Raw genomic sequence first — 16,914 nt, 5'->3', positions numbered from 1 at the left:
AATCTATATGTGAACCGATTTTCACGAAACTTGGTATACGCCATTCTAGACACAAATCAGTATGCCAAATTTGGTGCACCATTTCCATCAAATCGGACAAAAATATATATGGGCGCTATATCTAAATCTGAACCGATGTTCACGAAACTTGGCACACATCATTCTGGACGTAATTTAGTACCCTATGCCAAATTTCGTGCAAATCGAAAGATATATAGGGCCTTTGGTGCACCATTTCCATCAAATCGGACGAAAATATATATGGCACCTATATCTAAATCCTTGATGGGAGCTATATCTCCAATTTCAATTCCAGGAAACTTAACACACATCATTCTAGACCTTATTCTGTACGCTATACCAAATTTAGTGCAAATCGGAAGATATATAGGGACCATTTAGCTCAAATCGGTAGAAAATATATATGGGAGCTACATCTAAGTCGAGACCGATTTCCAGGAAACTTAACACACATCATTGTAGACCTTATTCAGTACGCTATGTCAAATTTCGTGCAAATCGGAAGATATATAGGGACTTTGGTAAACCATTTACCCTAAATCGGACGAAGATACATATGGGAGCTATATCTAAATCTGTACCGATTTTTCTCAATTTCAATAGGGTTCGTCCTTGGACCGAATAAGTGACCTATGCCAAATTTCATCCAATTCGGATCATAAATGCGACCTGTGTTTTGTTTACAATTTAACATGGACAGACAGACGGACGGACATGCATAAATCGACTCAGTAAGTGATTCTATGCATACAGTATTTTTCGGTTAATTGAACCTACGGTTAATTGGTTTCCACGCTTAATTGAACCACATGATGGGTCAAAAATATTTCATTTCATAGTAAGCGGGTTCGGATAATTGGTTCCTCGGTTAATTGAACAAAAATTTGTGCAAATTTTGATGTGCAATTAACCGAAAAATACTGTATTCTCAAAAGAACCCATGTGTCTATATCGTTTCCTTTTGCTTGTCACAAACATATGCACAAAGACATAATACCATGTACCACAGTGTGGTGAAGGGTATAATAAATCTACAATTTGAAAAACAATTTTTTTTAAATACCTATATTTTATTTAAAAATCCATTCTCTGCTGTACACTTAAAGAAATAATCATTAATCCGTTTATAGTGGACAATGAAAAAAGTGTATAACTTAAAAAATATTTTTTGAAAATAATATTCTTTAAAAAATACAAAATTAAATTTATTTGGTACTTTTTAGTATCGATTTTTTAAAAGTATTATTAGCACCCTATTTGTTGATAATTTTCCCCCATTGACTTATGCTGTTAATTTGTTTCACCTAATTTTAGGGATATTAGGGCAGTTATTACCAAAATTATTATATATGTATTTTATTATTTTTGTTGTTGTTGTTGTTGTTGCTCTCTTTTTTACCCAATTTCATTTGATTAGTTTTTATATTTCGTAGTTCTTTTGCATTAAACTTTCCTTTTTTATCATCATCGGCGGTGTTGTTGTCATTATTGTTGTTATCTCTGATGGTAAGTAATTATCTCTTCGATATCAACTATCGACTCTCCCCCCACACACAAAAAAACACTAAACACACTCTCAAGAGTCAAGCCAATGCGAGAGATATAGAGAGAGTTGGTACCTGCTGGCCTGCCTTCATTACACTTGCCGCAAATCATTTAAATAGTGCAAAAAATACCAAAAGAAAGTGGTTAAGAACTAAACAACAAAACATAAAATAACAATCATTATTTGTTAAATTAGAAAAAACAACAATAACAATTTGCAAAACAAAAAAGAAAATATTGTAAAAAAAGTAGTTTCACCAATTTTAGAAAACATTGTATCGATTTGACAGATTTCATTTGCTCTGTCTGTCAGAGGCAAATTACTAACGACAGCTGGCTGTAATTTTTTTTTTTTTGCAGAAGTGATTTTCTTAAGAGTTTCTGTGTGTGTGTGTTTTTTTTGCGAGTTGTTAACGTATTTCTATTTATATTGTTATTATTTTTCTATTGTCTGTTAGTGGTTGTTGTACTAGAAATTATAAAGTAGTTGGCGGTTGGTGTTATTAGAGTGTAGTGTCTTCTTTAACCAAATCTTTTTATTGTTGTCCCCTTTGCTGTTTAGCTACTTGGCAGATGCTACCATTGAAATGTTTTCCCGCCCCCTCTCTCTCCCCGAGCAAAAATTGGAGCAATTCAAGCAAATCGTAAAATGAAAATAAAATATTGTAGACCAACGAAAAAAACAGACACAGGGAGATAGAGAAAAATAAAACAACAACAATTCAACTGACTAACGAAGTACCACCAAATTGCTTTGAAACCTTTTGATGATGTTGGATGGGTGTATTGCGCTGTTGTTGATGCAGTTATTATTGAGTTGTTGCTACAACACAATGTAAAAATGTAATTGTGGTTTTTGCACAACAATGTATTAATAATTGTTTTGCTTTGCTTTTGAATTGATATTTTACTGGAAAAATGTCATGGATTTTTTGAAGAATATATTTTCAAAGCATTAGGATATTTTTAGACTATTTTTGAGAAGTAGTTAACAATTTTTTTTTTCAATGCGTGAATTTTTATTATACCCTTCACCACACTGTGGTACAGGGTATTCGTCTTTGTGTATTTGTTTGTAACAGGCAAAAGGTTACGAGAGATAGAACCTTTTGAGAATATGCATAAAATCAATTTCTGAGTCGATTTATGCATGTCTGTCCGTCCGTCGCTTGATGTTAAATTGTAAACAAAGTACACGCCGCATTTATCATCCGAGTTTAATGAAATTTGCCACAGCTCATTTATATGGCCCAAGGACGAACCCTATTGAAATTGGGAAAAATCGGTTAGATTTAGATATAGCTCCCATATATAATATCGTCCGATCTAAGGTAAATGGTCCCTATATATCTTTCGATTTGAACGAAATTTGGCATAACGTACTGAATTAAGTCTAGAATGATGTCTGCTAAGTTTCGTGGAAATCGGTTCAGATTTAAATATAGCTCGCATAGATATTTTCGTCCGATTTAAGGAAATTTGGCACAGCGTACTAATTTAAGTCTAGAATGATGTACGTGAAGTTTCGTAAAAATCGGTTCAGATTTAGATTTAGTTCCCATATATATTTTCGTTCGATTTAATAGAAATGGTGCAACAAAGTTCTTATATATCTTTCGTTCAATTTCATGTCAATGTTCTTTCGAAAAGGCGACGTCTGTTAGGATACTATGTAGAATATACCCTAAGCGGTGAAGGGTAGCATATAGTCGGTCCTTACTGGTTAAAAAATATTTTTTCAATGGGTTTCTCGTGGAATTTTGAATAAGGAATTCCCCTTTTTTAAAAAAAACTGCAAGTTACATCTGTCAACATAAGACATAAATGGAATTTGCTGAGTATGTTCGGAAGAACTATGGTGTTTACTAATCTCTTCAGTCTCTGCATATTACAATGATTTAAAAAAATATTTTTTAAGGTTTTTTTTTTTGAAGCATTGCAATTTTTTTTCGAGTAAAGTAACTGTTTCAAGGCTGTGAAAATCCTGAAATTTTTCTATAGATGACCTCTGGTTCTCTATCTACCTCTTGTATACTTCTGAAAATAGTTCAAAAGGCCGAGACAGATCGTCTAGCCCTCGCGGTCCTCTAATATATGCTCGTGAAGGTGTATCTAAAAATAAAAATGGTATTTTGAGTGATCTCAAAACAATTGAAATTGACAGCAAAATAATGCCAACACAATTGCTTGTACTAACCAGTTGTTGTAGTAGCTGCTATCAATTGATGCAACAAGCCAAAACATCTGACAAACAGACACACAACTGTATTGAAAAAGATGATTTTTTTTATAGTTGTTATGGTTGAATGAATGACTGTCGACGAGACTGACGTTTGGTTATTTTTGGGGGGTGAGTATTTATTTCAATTGAATTGTTTGACATTCAATGGGGCCAACAAATTGATTTTGCAAAGAAAAACATGAATGGAGCAGAATATGATTTGTTTATTGTCTCCACCACCAACACCACGCTATATAGTAGTGGGGTGCTGTTGTTTCTCAACATGGCATAAGAGGTGAAATATTTGGAGGTGGGGGGACTTGACACAGTATGTATGTGTATAAAATACACACCTATGGCTGTTTGAAAAAATATTCTATAAAAAATATAAATATTCCATAAAAAATCACGCCTATAGCTACCTTTAAAATTGCGCGCCTAAGGCTTCCAAAAACTTTTCTACCAAAATATAGGTTACGGTCTCCAATTTGTCTCTAGAATTCCATAACGTTTGGCCATAACGAATATTTTGTGGACAAAATAGCTGAAATTAATTCCAAGTCAAGCAAACAAATCCCTTCCCATAGCAAGTTCTGCTTCAATAAAATATGGGTTAAACTCACTCTGTCCAGCCGCAAGCCTATCCAATTGGAAATTGAGGGCACTACAACACAACACTGAAAACACTCTCGCACAGACTCAGTTTTTTTTTTGCATTCACATCACCACACGAAAAATCGGAAACATAATGATAATGTCAAAGGTCATTTGTAAGCATAAAATTGCATTTTATTTCGTTTTGCAAAGAGCCCAGCAACTCGGTTTTCTTCTTACAACACTGATTTAAAGAAAGTATGAACAAAATAAATCACGTTTTAAACATGCTTACAACGTGTTTAAATCTGATTCCAACAAGAAAAACATGACATTATCATCTCCCACATTTTTCCAATTTTTTGTTTTCATTTTTGTTTGTTATTCCTCAATTTCTTGCTCCATTTTATTTATATTTTGTTGTTCTTGTTTTATTCTACACTTCACAAGTAAATATTTAATAAAACAATACAAGAAAATGTGATGATAATGGGGGGAAATTCAACATGAAGAAGAGCAGCAAACAAGAACGAAATAATTATTGTTTTGTGGCTGGCTGCCTGACTGTGCTTACTGTGTCATGCATGCAATGTAATGAGCTTTCCCGTTGGCTGGCTGGATGGCTGACTGTGCTCAGAGTAGAGAGGGGTTGTTTTTATTTACAAATGATGTTGTTTTTGTTTTTTAGCATAGTGCTTTCATTGCTGGGTTTTCTTTCTACTCACATTCAAAAAGGTTGTTTTGGGGGCTTGCAGTCGCTCTCTGTTTGCAGCACCGACTCTTTTGTGATGGTCTCGCACTCTCTCACTCTCATTAACGTTTTTAGGTTAAGTTCTGTATTTTTTTTTATTTCTTCCACCTCCTTACTTTTATTTAAGAAAAGGGATAATTTTTAATATTTATTTTCACAAAGAAAATTAATTGCATATATATTTTTCACAAATTGTTATTTTCTTGGTGGACAAATTAATTCACAATTTTCTTTGTAAGCTCCTAGTATTTTTTCTGTTATGCTTGCAACCCTTTTGGTTGTTGGTTATTTGATTTTTGACTATGTAGAAAGAATAAAATGTGAATGGGAGGATGTAGCGATTTGGCTCTGCTTGAAAAATGCTTTACTTTTTTACATAATAATTCGTCGTCGTTTTCTGTTTGCCTTTTATTTCCAATAATTAATTTTAATTTTCGTTTTATTTCTGGTGGAAACTAAGATTCCAAATGGAAAATGATGTTTCCTTGTTTTGATTTTAAAATTATGTGATTTATTTTCCAAATTACATTTTTTTCTTCGCAAACGCAGCACACTTTGTTGAAAACTTTTTTGAAAGGTTTTATTTAAAAAACACACACAGTAAATGTAATCCTATTTTTTTAATTTATATTTTTTCTTTGTAAAAAACTGATAGAAATTTTAAGACACAGTACACCACAATTTTTTTGAAATGTTCTACATTATAATAAAAAACGCCAACAAAAACAATTACAAATAGCAATGTAATGTGTGTATTCTGCTCTTGTTCTTCTACACCGTGTAATGCTACTACAATTCAAGCGCGCTCCGTGTGAATGCTGTAAAAATTCTCAACCAACTAATTGCAATTTCTTCTTCTCAGGTTGTGTTTGGTTGAGGGAAAAATAATCAATCTGATTGGAGTTCTCATTTGAGCTCCCCCATTAATTTTAATAATGCACCTGCGCTAACTCTCTCTCTCACGTAATCTCAGATGACTGTCATCATAGAGTTGCCATGCTGCAATGTATAATTTAGGCAATTGCCGTGGCTTTTATTTCATTGGTGGTTATTTTTCAGATTGCTATATCTTTGAGAAAAATTGGCGCGTTGAAGTGAAATAAACTGATTTGTAAAGCTAGAGATTTCTAGATTTAGAATCTCTGGATATATCAGTGGTAAAATTAAAGGCATTAGGGCAAATCGACTAAGTTTTAAAAATTCTGAAATACTAAAAATCAACTTAAAAAATATTTTTTTACAAATTCTGGGTTTCTTTTTGATATGTATTTGAATATATTTTTAGAAAATCGACGCTTGTTCACATATTTGATCATACTAAAAAAATATTTTTTCTTTGGACTATAAGAAAAATCAAAAGTCTACGGCAACCCTGGGATTATACTCTCATTGTCTCAGCAGTTTTTTTTTTTTTGGTTCACAGAGCCTTCTTGTTTTTTCTTCATTTTCTAGCCGTTTGTTTTGTATATTCTTTTCTAGTACACACTTATATTTAATGTTATGTTTTTATATAGAAACAAAAATATATGTGTATGTAAAATAGTATATTAAATATATAAATTTATATTTAATTATTATATTATACTATACATTAAATTTGATTGAATTTATTTTACTCTCGGTTTTTTCTATTTGTATTTTCTACTTATAAAAACAAACACTTGTCATGGGTTAATTAAATGCTAATTAGAAAAACAACAACAAAGGAAAAACGGGAACTAACAAATAAAATTCAATTCGAAAAAAGTAATACACCAATTTTATTATCTTTTATCTTGATTTTATCCCACAAAATACCACCACCCCTCTTTTAAAACTCCCACAAACGTTTTCATTCTTTTTTGTTCTTTACCTTATTTTTTGTTTGCTTTTCACGGTACAATATTTTTTCTTTGCCGTCCACTATTTTATCACAATCGTTTTTTCTCTGTTTTTATGTTATTTTCAATATTTTTTTGAATGCATTAAAAAAGCTGAACACTTCGAAATTGTTTTTATTGATACATCAATTTGTTATTAACATTTTTTGTTGTTTAAAAAAATAATAAAAACCGGAGAAAATTCGTCTCTTTTGTATGTTGTTACGTCTTGCAATTGAACATTAGGGGGAACACTAAATCGATTATGCACTAATCGATAGTTGTGTGTGGAGGAGGGAGAGAACGATAGCAAAGTCAGCTGACTTCTGAGTTGATTTGTCAGTTTACTGTAGATGGCATTACAGGTATGATGTTATCTGAATAGTATTGCCATATTGAAAATACGAAAAAAAATCATGGGTTATTTTTTCGTATGATTAAGAAACAGATGTTTGCCTATAATTCCCCTATCTCCCATTCGTAACATAATGGAGTTTTCATGTTATTTGTTTTCTCTCACATTCATAGCATAATACGGTCTTTCAATCTTTCCTCTTACACAATTCAGTTCTAATAAGGAACTAGTTCAGTGGTTCTTGTCAATGAAACAATAAATTGAACTAGGTCGTTACTAAAGCACATAACACTAACTGGAAACGATGAAACTTTTACAAATTTCCTCCTTTAGGAACATAAATCAACGACTTAGATATGGTATATTCCAACAGTACACTATTCCTCAATGTGGAGTGGCCCAGTTAGGTAATATAATGGAATTTTTCATTGATAATTTTATTGACATTTTCTATCCGTTCACAGCGCCGGGTTATCAACCGAAGGAGGTGGAAAAAGATAAAATTGATAGGAAATACAGTTCCAACGATATGAAGGGAAAATGTAAACCGGGAACATTTCGTATGTTGCTGCCACCACCAAATGTAACGGGAAGTTTACATTTGGGCCATGCCTTAATGGCCACTATACAGGATGTCATTGCTCGTCAGAAACGACAAATGGGTTATGATGTACTGTGGATACCGGGCACCGATCATGCCGGTATTGCAACACAAGTTGTAGTGGAAAAGAAATTGTTGAAGGAACGAGGTATCTCACGTCATCAAATGGGTAGAGAGGAGTTTTTACAAGAGGTTTGGAAATGGAAGCAGGAGAAAGGTGGTGGAATTGTTGATGATTTGAGGAAATTGGGCTGTACTCTGACATGGGATAAAGAATATTTTACAATGGATGAGGTAAGTCAAGGGGTCTGGAGGACATATAAGCATTTTTTAAAGAATATTTTTTTATCTTCCCTAGCGCCAAGCTTATGCCGTCAACGAAGCCTTTATACGCCTCTTCGAGGAGGGCCTCATACAACGTAAAGAGTCTCTGGTTAATTGGTCTTGTGCCTTGGAATCGGCCATATCCGACATAGAAGTAGAAACATTGGATCTTAAAGGTCCCACAGAATTGGCGGTTCCAGGTTACGATAAAAATATTACTTTTGGTCGAATATATGATATCAATTATAAAATAATGAATGGCTCGAGTGATGACTACATCAAAGTATCTACCACAAGACCCGAAACCCTGCTCGGAGATGTGGCAGTTGCTGTAAATCCCCTCGATGAACGTTATGCCAAATATCGCGATCAACCAGAGGTACTACTATGGCATCCATTCCGTGAGGAGCCAATTCCTCTGATATTCGATGTAACAGTTGAACCAGAATTTGGTACAGGGGCAGTGAAAATAACACCCGCTCATGATCGTGCTGATTTCGATGTGGCCCAACGACATTTATTACGTCCCATTCAAGTATTTTCGGAAAAGGGTTTGATTAGGGAACAATTTGCGGCATTTTCAAATCAGCCGCGATTTGAGGCAAGAGAAACCATTTTACAAAAATTAGCTGAAATGCAGCTGCTACAAGAGACCAGAGATCATGCAATGCAATTGCCCATTTGTTCCCGATCAAAGGATGTCATTGAATATATGTTACGAGAGCAGTGGTTCCTGCACTGTCAATCAATGGCCGATGAAGCTTTAGCCGAGGTGTTAAGTGGTCGTCTGCAAATTGTACCGCCAAATTTTGAAATTGAATGGCAGCGATGGTTGGAGAATTGCCATGATTGGTGTATATCACGTCAACTGTGGTGGGGTCATCAAATTCCCGCTTATAAGGCCACCGATGAGAACAGCGGCAAAACAATATGGGTGGCTGCTCACAGTGAAGAAGAGGCCCAGCAAAAAGCCCAAGACGAATTGGGATCATATGATATTGAACTTAGACGTGATACAGATGTATTGGATACATGGTTTTCATCGGGCCTCTTGCCTTTTTCGGCTTCCAATTGGCCTTCCGAGGAATATAAGCAGCATTATCCTTTAGATTTAATGGAGACGGGACATGATATTCTATTCTTTTGGGTGGCACGTATGGTAATGTTGGGTCTCAAACTAACCGGTCAATCGCCATTTAAGAAAATTCTCCTCAATGGCATTGTCTGCGATGCCCATGGTCGGAAAATGTCCAAGAGTTTGGGAAATGTCGTGACACCACAACAAGTTGTACAGGGTGCTTCATTGGATGTAAGTTTGTTAATTTTTTGGATATTTTTTAAAACACAAGTAAGATTTTTTTTCAAAGGCCAAAGCAAAAGTGCATATTTTGAAAAAATATTTTTCAGAGTCTATATAGGACGTTGATTTTTTTAAAGAATATTTTTAAGGGTCTATTAAAGGTTTTGATTTTTAAAGAATATTTTTCATATTCAGGGTCCATTTGGATATTGTTTTAAATTACAAAATAATTTTCCCATTTACAGTCCCTTAAAGAAGACCTAAAATCTGCCCACAAGTCAGGAATCCTAAGTAATGCCGAAGTGGAAAAATCTTTAAAAGGTCTACAACGCATGTTTCCCCAGGGCATACAAGAATGTGGTACAGATGCCCTACGCTTTACCCTGTGCAGTCATAATATTAAAAGCCATTTCATTAATTTCGATGTCAACGAATGCTACACGAATAAATTGTTCCTTAATAAAATATGGCAAGCAACCCGATTTACTTTGGGTTCGGCCGAGAGACTAAATATGCCACTACATGAAATCGAGACCATGAATCAGGTGCCATTGGGAAAATGGGATTTATGGATATTAAGTCGGCTGGCGGAGACACTGAAAATGTGCAATGAAAGTTTTGAAAATTATAATTTACACACAGCAACGGGGGCCTTAAAGACCTTCCTCTACAACAATCTATGTGATATTTATGTGGTAAGTTTTCAAAACTATTTAATTTTTTAAAAAAATCGAAAAAATTACATTCTGGTTGGTTTCAGGAAACCTGCAAGAAAAATATAAATCAACAAAAACCCGAAGGCTATATCCACTGTGCAACATTGGCCACAGTACTCAGTTGGTCTCTTCAGGCCATGAGTCCTTTTACACCATTTTTGTCAGAGGAGTTGCTAAAACATTTACCTCAAAATATTGAAATTGATTTAAATAAATTCCATAATGCCGAATTGGAAAAGGAAATTGCCGACATTTTAGATATTTGCCAACAAATCCGGCAACTGAAGAGTCGTAATACCATTAGTAAAAAATATGATCCTCAGTTATATTTATATGGTCACAGTGAGGGGGCTTTAGAAACTCTCAAACCCCATTTATATGAAATGCAAGCTTTAACCCTGACCACAGGAATTCATTTACACCGATTGGAGGGGAATGTAAAGGAGCGAGATAATTTAAGGGTATTCTCAACGGCAGGACACCTTTGTAGTTTTGGTAATGGTTTTTTGTTTATCTCCCATTAAAGGTTTAAGATGGTAATCTTTTTTTCTAATAGGTATTAGTACAAATGATTTGTATAAACCACCCAAGGGCGCAGATAAATCGGCATCAAGCCAAAACCTCAACGAACAAAAATTACAAAAGTTACAGGCCGACTTGAAACGCTATCAAATGCGTATGGAAAATGAAGGATTCCGTAAATCGGCCAGTCAGGAAGTACAACAAAAGCATGCGGAAAAGGTAAAATAATATTTTCTGTCTTATATAAATGTTGAAATTTATTTTTTTTTATAGATACAACAATTGGAAATAGAAATTGAGAAAATCAAGGCCATGGGTAGCTGATGTTAAATATTCTTTTGGAATATAGAAGAATTTGTTAAATTTGTTATACGTTGTAATAAAATGTGTTAAAAAATAAACATTTTAGTTTTCATATATGTAAGTATTGGATTTTTAAAGAATATTTTCAGGATCCATATAAGGTGTGGATCAGGGTCTATAAAAGGCTTGGTTTTAAAAACAATATTTTTTGGAATGTAGAAGAATTTGTTAAATTTGTTATACGTTGTAATAAAATTTGTTTTAAAACAAAAAAAAAACATTTTAGGTTTCATATAAGTCGCGGATTTTTTAAGAATATTTTCAGGAACCTTATAAGGTGTCGATTTTATAAAAAAATATTTCAGGTCTATAAAAGGCTTGGATTTTAAAAACAATTTTTTTTAGGGTCTAGATAAGGCATGGATTTTATAGAGAGTATTTTTGTAGTGGGTCTATACAAGGCGTAACTTTTTTAAAGATTTTATAAAAGTTCCATATAAGGCAGGTTTTTTTTAAGTGTCATATAGGGCGTGGATTTCAGGAATATCTTTTTAATGCCCATATATGGTAAGGATTTAAAAAACACACAGTTAAAAGAGACTCGTTGTTATAACAACCCTGAAGTGCAACGACGTAGGGTCTCTGTAAATTCTTTCAACTTCGAATAGCTGCTCGCCTGATCATGTTCTGCGAAGGGTGATGCTCAATTAATTTGCCACCTAACGTGGAAGCGCATGTTTCGTATCTGAATACCAAATATATATGTGCTTACCAGAACTTAACCTGACTGGCCATTCTCTTTGATAAACATTTAACAAACAAACAATGCCATACATTCCCCACTAATAAATAGTTGTTTTTTATAAAAACAACAAACTGGGATTCAGCCTGACTATTTTGCAAAAACAAAATACAAATGGTATCCCAAATAAACCGCCAACACTACTAAAATAATATACTATTAATAATTATTGCGTTTTACATACTCAATTTTTAAAATTTTTCGCATATTAAATTTTACAATTTTTCGCATATTAAAATGTTTTTCCTTTTAAAATGTAATTTTATTTCCTGTCGCCACTCTATCCACTGTAAAATGATAACATAAACAGCTAAAATGACAACGGCGTCATGTAAAGAGAAAAATAACGGCGTCAATTAAGTTCTCTCTCACGACAGGCGGTTTCGACGCCTTGCACGTTGGATTTGATAGATTTTTAAACTTTTTAATTTTTGCATTTCACTGAAAAGTCGACTTTTCTATTATTCGAATTTGTCGAACATGTTCAAATTTTCGCTTTTCGACTTTTCTATTTATTAATAATAACGCCGTCAATACGATCAGTATGGGTCGGTTCTCTGTGTGCGGTTCTCATTTAGTCTCCATCCCACCTCATTCGTAAACAATACGGTTCTCATTTAATCTGCATCCTACCTCATTCGTAAACAAATACCATTCTCATTTAGTCTCCATCCCACCTCATTCGTAAATTTTCGGTTATACCACTTTGACATCTTCTTTATCGGCCATTTTGTACGTTTTTGTGTACTTTTTGTACGTCTTTGACGAAACGTTTATCACTGAGCACGTGGTGGTGTATTGGAATTATTTGTTTTGATAGCTGCTTTGAAGAAACGATTTGTTAGAAAACACTGCAAGGAGAATGGTTGTTATATCCGGAGAAGGACCAAAAAATAAGAAGATCGTCTTTGATGATGAAGGTGATGTGGTGACGGAAGAAAAGCAGCATAAGAAAAAGAAAAACAAGGAAGAAAACACAGCAAGCATCAGTGGAGATGAAGAAGAGAGTACCAAAAAACCTGTTAAGGTGAAAAAAGAGAAAGGAAGTGTTCCAAAGCACTCAAAAAATAAAAATGAGGATATTGATGATGCAGAGACTCCCAAGAAATGGTATGAGGTGGTAAGTATTAATTTCACACCTGAAAATGAAGAGATTTTTAATTGGATTGTTTCGATTTCACCCCCGTTTAGTATCCCCAATACCCCTCCAGTGAGGAAATCTTGGATATGAAAGACAGTGAACAAATGGAGCTTCACAATTTGTGTCGTACCTCATACGAACAGGAGAAGTCAGCATTTATGAAAAGTAAGTACATTTTGGGAAAGGGGACAAGATTCTCCCAAAGGACGGATATACACAGCTGTTTATATTTACAAATTACTTAAGAAAAATACTAAAATCTTGGGCCTAAGGATAGAAAATTAAGTGTCTATGGCGAAATTTGAAACCATATTAATTGGGAAGCATTGCTACAAATCTTTTGAACTATCTTGGTGACAAAAACCCAAACCTCACGTTTGAATTAATCTTCTTGCCAGGAACGTTTATTATAATTTCCAATAATAACTTTTGTTTATACTTATTTTTATTTTAGAAAATCCCTCGGATGCCCGCTGGTTACAGACTGCCCTACACAAAGGTACATCCAAAGATCGTGCCAATGCTGGTGCCTTGTTGGTAACAAGCAACCCACTGGCCAATCTGGAAGCCCTTTCCACATTGATTGGTTTCACTAAAATGTCCAATAAATCATGTGTTGAAGTTATAACAATTATAACAGACCTGTGGAAGGAGGTTCTATTGCCGGCTTTTCGTAAACTATATTCCATACAAATGCGTGGTGCCGACTGGAAGGCTGTACGCAAGGATAGCAATTTAACAAAAGAACAGCAAAGGAAAATCTATGCATATTGGCATTTTGAAAATGAACTAAAGGATTTGTATTTTGGTGGGTATTATTATGGTAGAAGAATTTTTACTTAATATTAAAAATTTCCTCTGTTTTACAGAGTTTTTGAAAAATTTACAACAAAGTCTACAAGGTGGTCAGGAAAATAATAAGACCACCTCAATTGTGGCTGCATCCCAATTACTTATGTATGCTCCGGAAAAGGAGCAAATGCTACTCACCATGTTGATTAATAAATTGGGTGACCCTTTGGCCAAGGTGGCCTCCAAGGCCTTGCATCATTTAACCGATGTGGCACATCGACATCCCAACATGTGTGGTGTTATTGTAACTGAAGCTGAAAAGCTACTCTTCCGTAACAACATTTCCGAGAGGGCACAACATTTTGCTTTGTGCTTTTTGGCCAGTATTGCACCAGCCGGTAGACCCGAAGTTTGTACAAAATTGGTAAATATTTGTTTCGCCCTCTTCAAGGTGCTGGTACAAAAGGGCGCTGTGAATAGCCGTACCATGCAGGCCATTTTACGATGTCTACAAAAAGCCATTGTTGAGGCTAAGCCGACAGATGGCAATAAGGAATTGCTAAGCAAAGATATGCAGGATACCATTTATCGTTTAGTTCACTTAGCCGATATACATGTGTCGATACAAACCTTGGGTTTGCTACTGCAATTGGTCACGGTGAAAACCGAAAAAGGAGATCGTTTCTATAATGCTCTCTATAAAAAGTTATTGGATATGAATCTGACCACAATTGGTAATAAGACAGCAGCCCAACTCCTTCACATTGTTCATCGTGCTGTGTACATAGATTCACATGTACCACGAGCCCAAGCTTTTATTAAAAGGCTTCTTCAATTGGCTTTATACACTCCGTCAAATGTGGCGGCAGGCTGTTTGATTGTTATACAAAAATTACTCCAGACACGTAAGGAGCTGTCTCCAGATTATGTTAAGAGAAATGGGACGGAAAATGTAACGCCGTTTACAGGCAAAATTTTACCCACCGATGAGGAATTAAATAAATTCGATAGTGATGGTGAGGAAAAATATGAAGATGTGCCAGAAGACGCCAAGGAGGAGGGTGTGAAAGAAGATTCAAAGGAGGCTATCAAAACGGAGGAAAAGAAACCATCATCATCATCGTGGCATCATACCAAGGTTGCTGAAAATAAAAATACTGAAGGGAAAGTAAAGGAATTGGCCCCCAGTAAATATGATCCATTCCATCGTGTACCAGATTTTGCTGGGGCCGAATTTGCCATGCAAAATGAATTGTTATTGCTGCGCAGACATATTCATCCCACAATTGAAGTATTTGCGGAGAGTGTTTTAAATAGTAAGAAACTGAATATTAAACGTATTGAATTTAAAATAATTTTATTTTTCTATTTCCAGATAAACGCATCGACTATTATGGTGATCCATTGAGAGATTTCGGTTTGGCCCATTTCCTAGAAAGATTCTCCTTTAAGAATCCCAAAAAATTGGAAGATAAATCGGCCGCTGTTTCCCAGCATCCCTTGGCCCACAAATCATACAAATCCTATGGAACACGTGGCATGCCAGTGAAATCCCTAACTAAGAACAATTGTACCGAAGAGGAAATGTTCATATTCAATTATTTGGAACACAAACGTAAACAAGCTGAGTTGGTGAAGAGCAAAACCGGAGATGGTGATGATGATGAAGAGGAGGAGAGTGGTCTACAGGCCCGTGATGTTGATGATGACGAATTTGAAGATTATTTGGATGGATTTTTCGGTAAAAAATCGAAAAAGGCCAAGAAGGAAGAAGAAGGAGAGATAAGTGATCCGGAGGAGTTAGATTTCCTCAAAGATTTGGGTGTTGAACCGGGCAAATCATCTGATGGTAAATTGAAGAAACCCAAAAGTAAAAAGAAAGTCACAGATGAAGATGATGTGGAGGATATTGATGCAGATTGGGGTGATGATGATGATGAAGACGATGAAGGCGACGATGAGGAGTTGGATGGTGATGTTGAATTTGAGGGTAATGATGTTTCAGATGATGAAGAAGGTTCCATAGATTTCAATGAGGATGATGATGATGAGGATGACGACGACGAGGGTGAAGTTGATCTCGATGACGATGATTTGGAAGGCGAGGAAGATCTTGATGAGGATGAAGATGATGCTTCAATGTCCGAGGATATGTCAGGCAGTGACGAAGATGATGATGATATGCTACCACCCAAGGCCAAGAAATCTAAGAAGGATGCCGCCGCTTCATTGAATGAACGCTCATTTGCCAAGAAATTGAAACACAGTACTGGTGAGTGTTACTATTAAATTTGTTTTTTTTTTTCAAACAGAATTGAAATAATAATTTGTTGTTCTTCATTGCAGACATGAGTTCATTGTTTGCCGCCGCCGATGATTTTGCCGAACTTTTAGAAGAAACTGGTAAAGTTAAGGGCCAGGGAACCTCAAACGCCGTCTTCAACAAAGATAAATCATCACAGAAACAGCTGCAGTGGGAGGAAAAACGCCGATCAAATACCAAAAACTATTCAAATAAATCGAAACAGCAGAAGAAGGCCGGCAAAGGCGGTAAATTTTCAAAGAGAAAATAATACAAAATAATTGAGATATATGATGTAATTTAATATAATTATTCTTAATTGAATATGAAATTGGTAATCAATTGTTTTTAGTATGTAATCATAATAAACTTTAAAAAAATATCAGAAGAAGTTTGTTTTTCATTTCTTACTTACAAAGCTCATTATAATGATGTGGGTGATCCCTTGGAAAAGGTGGCCTACAAGGGATCTAACCGTTGTGGCACATCGGCATCCAAATATGTGTGTGGATTAAAATTAACAGGATAAGTTTATGAAGTTATCTATATTAATAAAAGAATCAAGTGATTGACTGACTGATTTAACGATTCATCAACGCCCAGACGAAACGGCTGAAGCTAGAATCTTGGAAATTCGTACTAGAACTAAAAAGTACTAAATGTGAAACAATTTATGTGAGTTTAGGATTTGGATATGTACGTAGTTTTGGCAAATTTTGACTTATGTGTACGAAAAGTACTATATCGTACTATAATACAATTTGG

General features: G+C 34.8%; 3 protein-coding genes across 3 annotated transcripts in view; all 3 read left to right on the top strand.

Moving 5' to 3' along the window:
* The first annotated feature begins 7,814 nt into the window (after positions 1-7,814).
* Positions 7,815-11,133, top strand: LOC133331576 (valine--tRNA ligase). Its single transcript, XM_061539960.1, has 6 exons — positions 7,815-8,241; positions 8,306-9,580; positions 9,817-10,266; positions 10,332-10,782; positions 10,844-11,028; positions 11,083-11,133. The coding sequence occupies exons 1-6, from the start codon at positions 7,876-7,878 to the stop codon at positions 11,131-11,133; spliced, it is 2,778 nt and encodes a 925-aa protein (XP_061395944.1). The 5' UTR covers positions 7,815-7,875.
* The window catches only part of LOC133331572 (E3 ubiquitin-protein ligase Nedd-4), a 307,165-nt gene continuing 300,492 nt past the window's right edge, over positions 10,242-16,914 (top strand). Inside the window, exon 1 of the mRNA XM_061539956.1 lies at positions 10,242-10,251. The gene's annotated coding sequence lies outside the window, so the exon portion shown is untranslated. The remainder of the gene's footprint in view (positions 10,252-16,914) is intronic.
* LOC133331556 (uncharacterized protein F23B12.7) lies at positions 12,777-16,678 on the top strand. Its single transcript, XM_061539939.1, has 7 exons — positions 12,777-13,034; positions 13,106-13,220; positions 13,510-13,863; positions 13,925-15,163; positions 15,223-16,119; positions 16,194-16,397; positions 16,569-16,678. The coding sequence occupies exons 1-7, from the start codon at positions 12,777-12,779 to the stop codon at positions 16,676-16,678; spliced, it is 3,177 nt and encodes a 1,058-aa protein (XP_061395923.1).

Source organism: Musca vetustissima, unplaced genomic scaffold (assembly GCF_032173495.1).
Source record: "Musca vetustissima isolate MV318-11 ecotype Yass unplaced genomic scaffold, APGP_CSIRO_Mvet_v1 utg1319, whole genome shotgun sequence".
In the NCBI taxonomy this organism is placed as follows: domain Eukaryota; kingdom Metazoa; phylum Arthropoda; class Insecta; order Diptera; family Muscidae; genus Musca; species Musca vetustissima.
The sequence above is the reverse complement of the archived record's forward strand: the minus strand, read 5'-3'. Positions and strand labels throughout refer to the sequence as shown.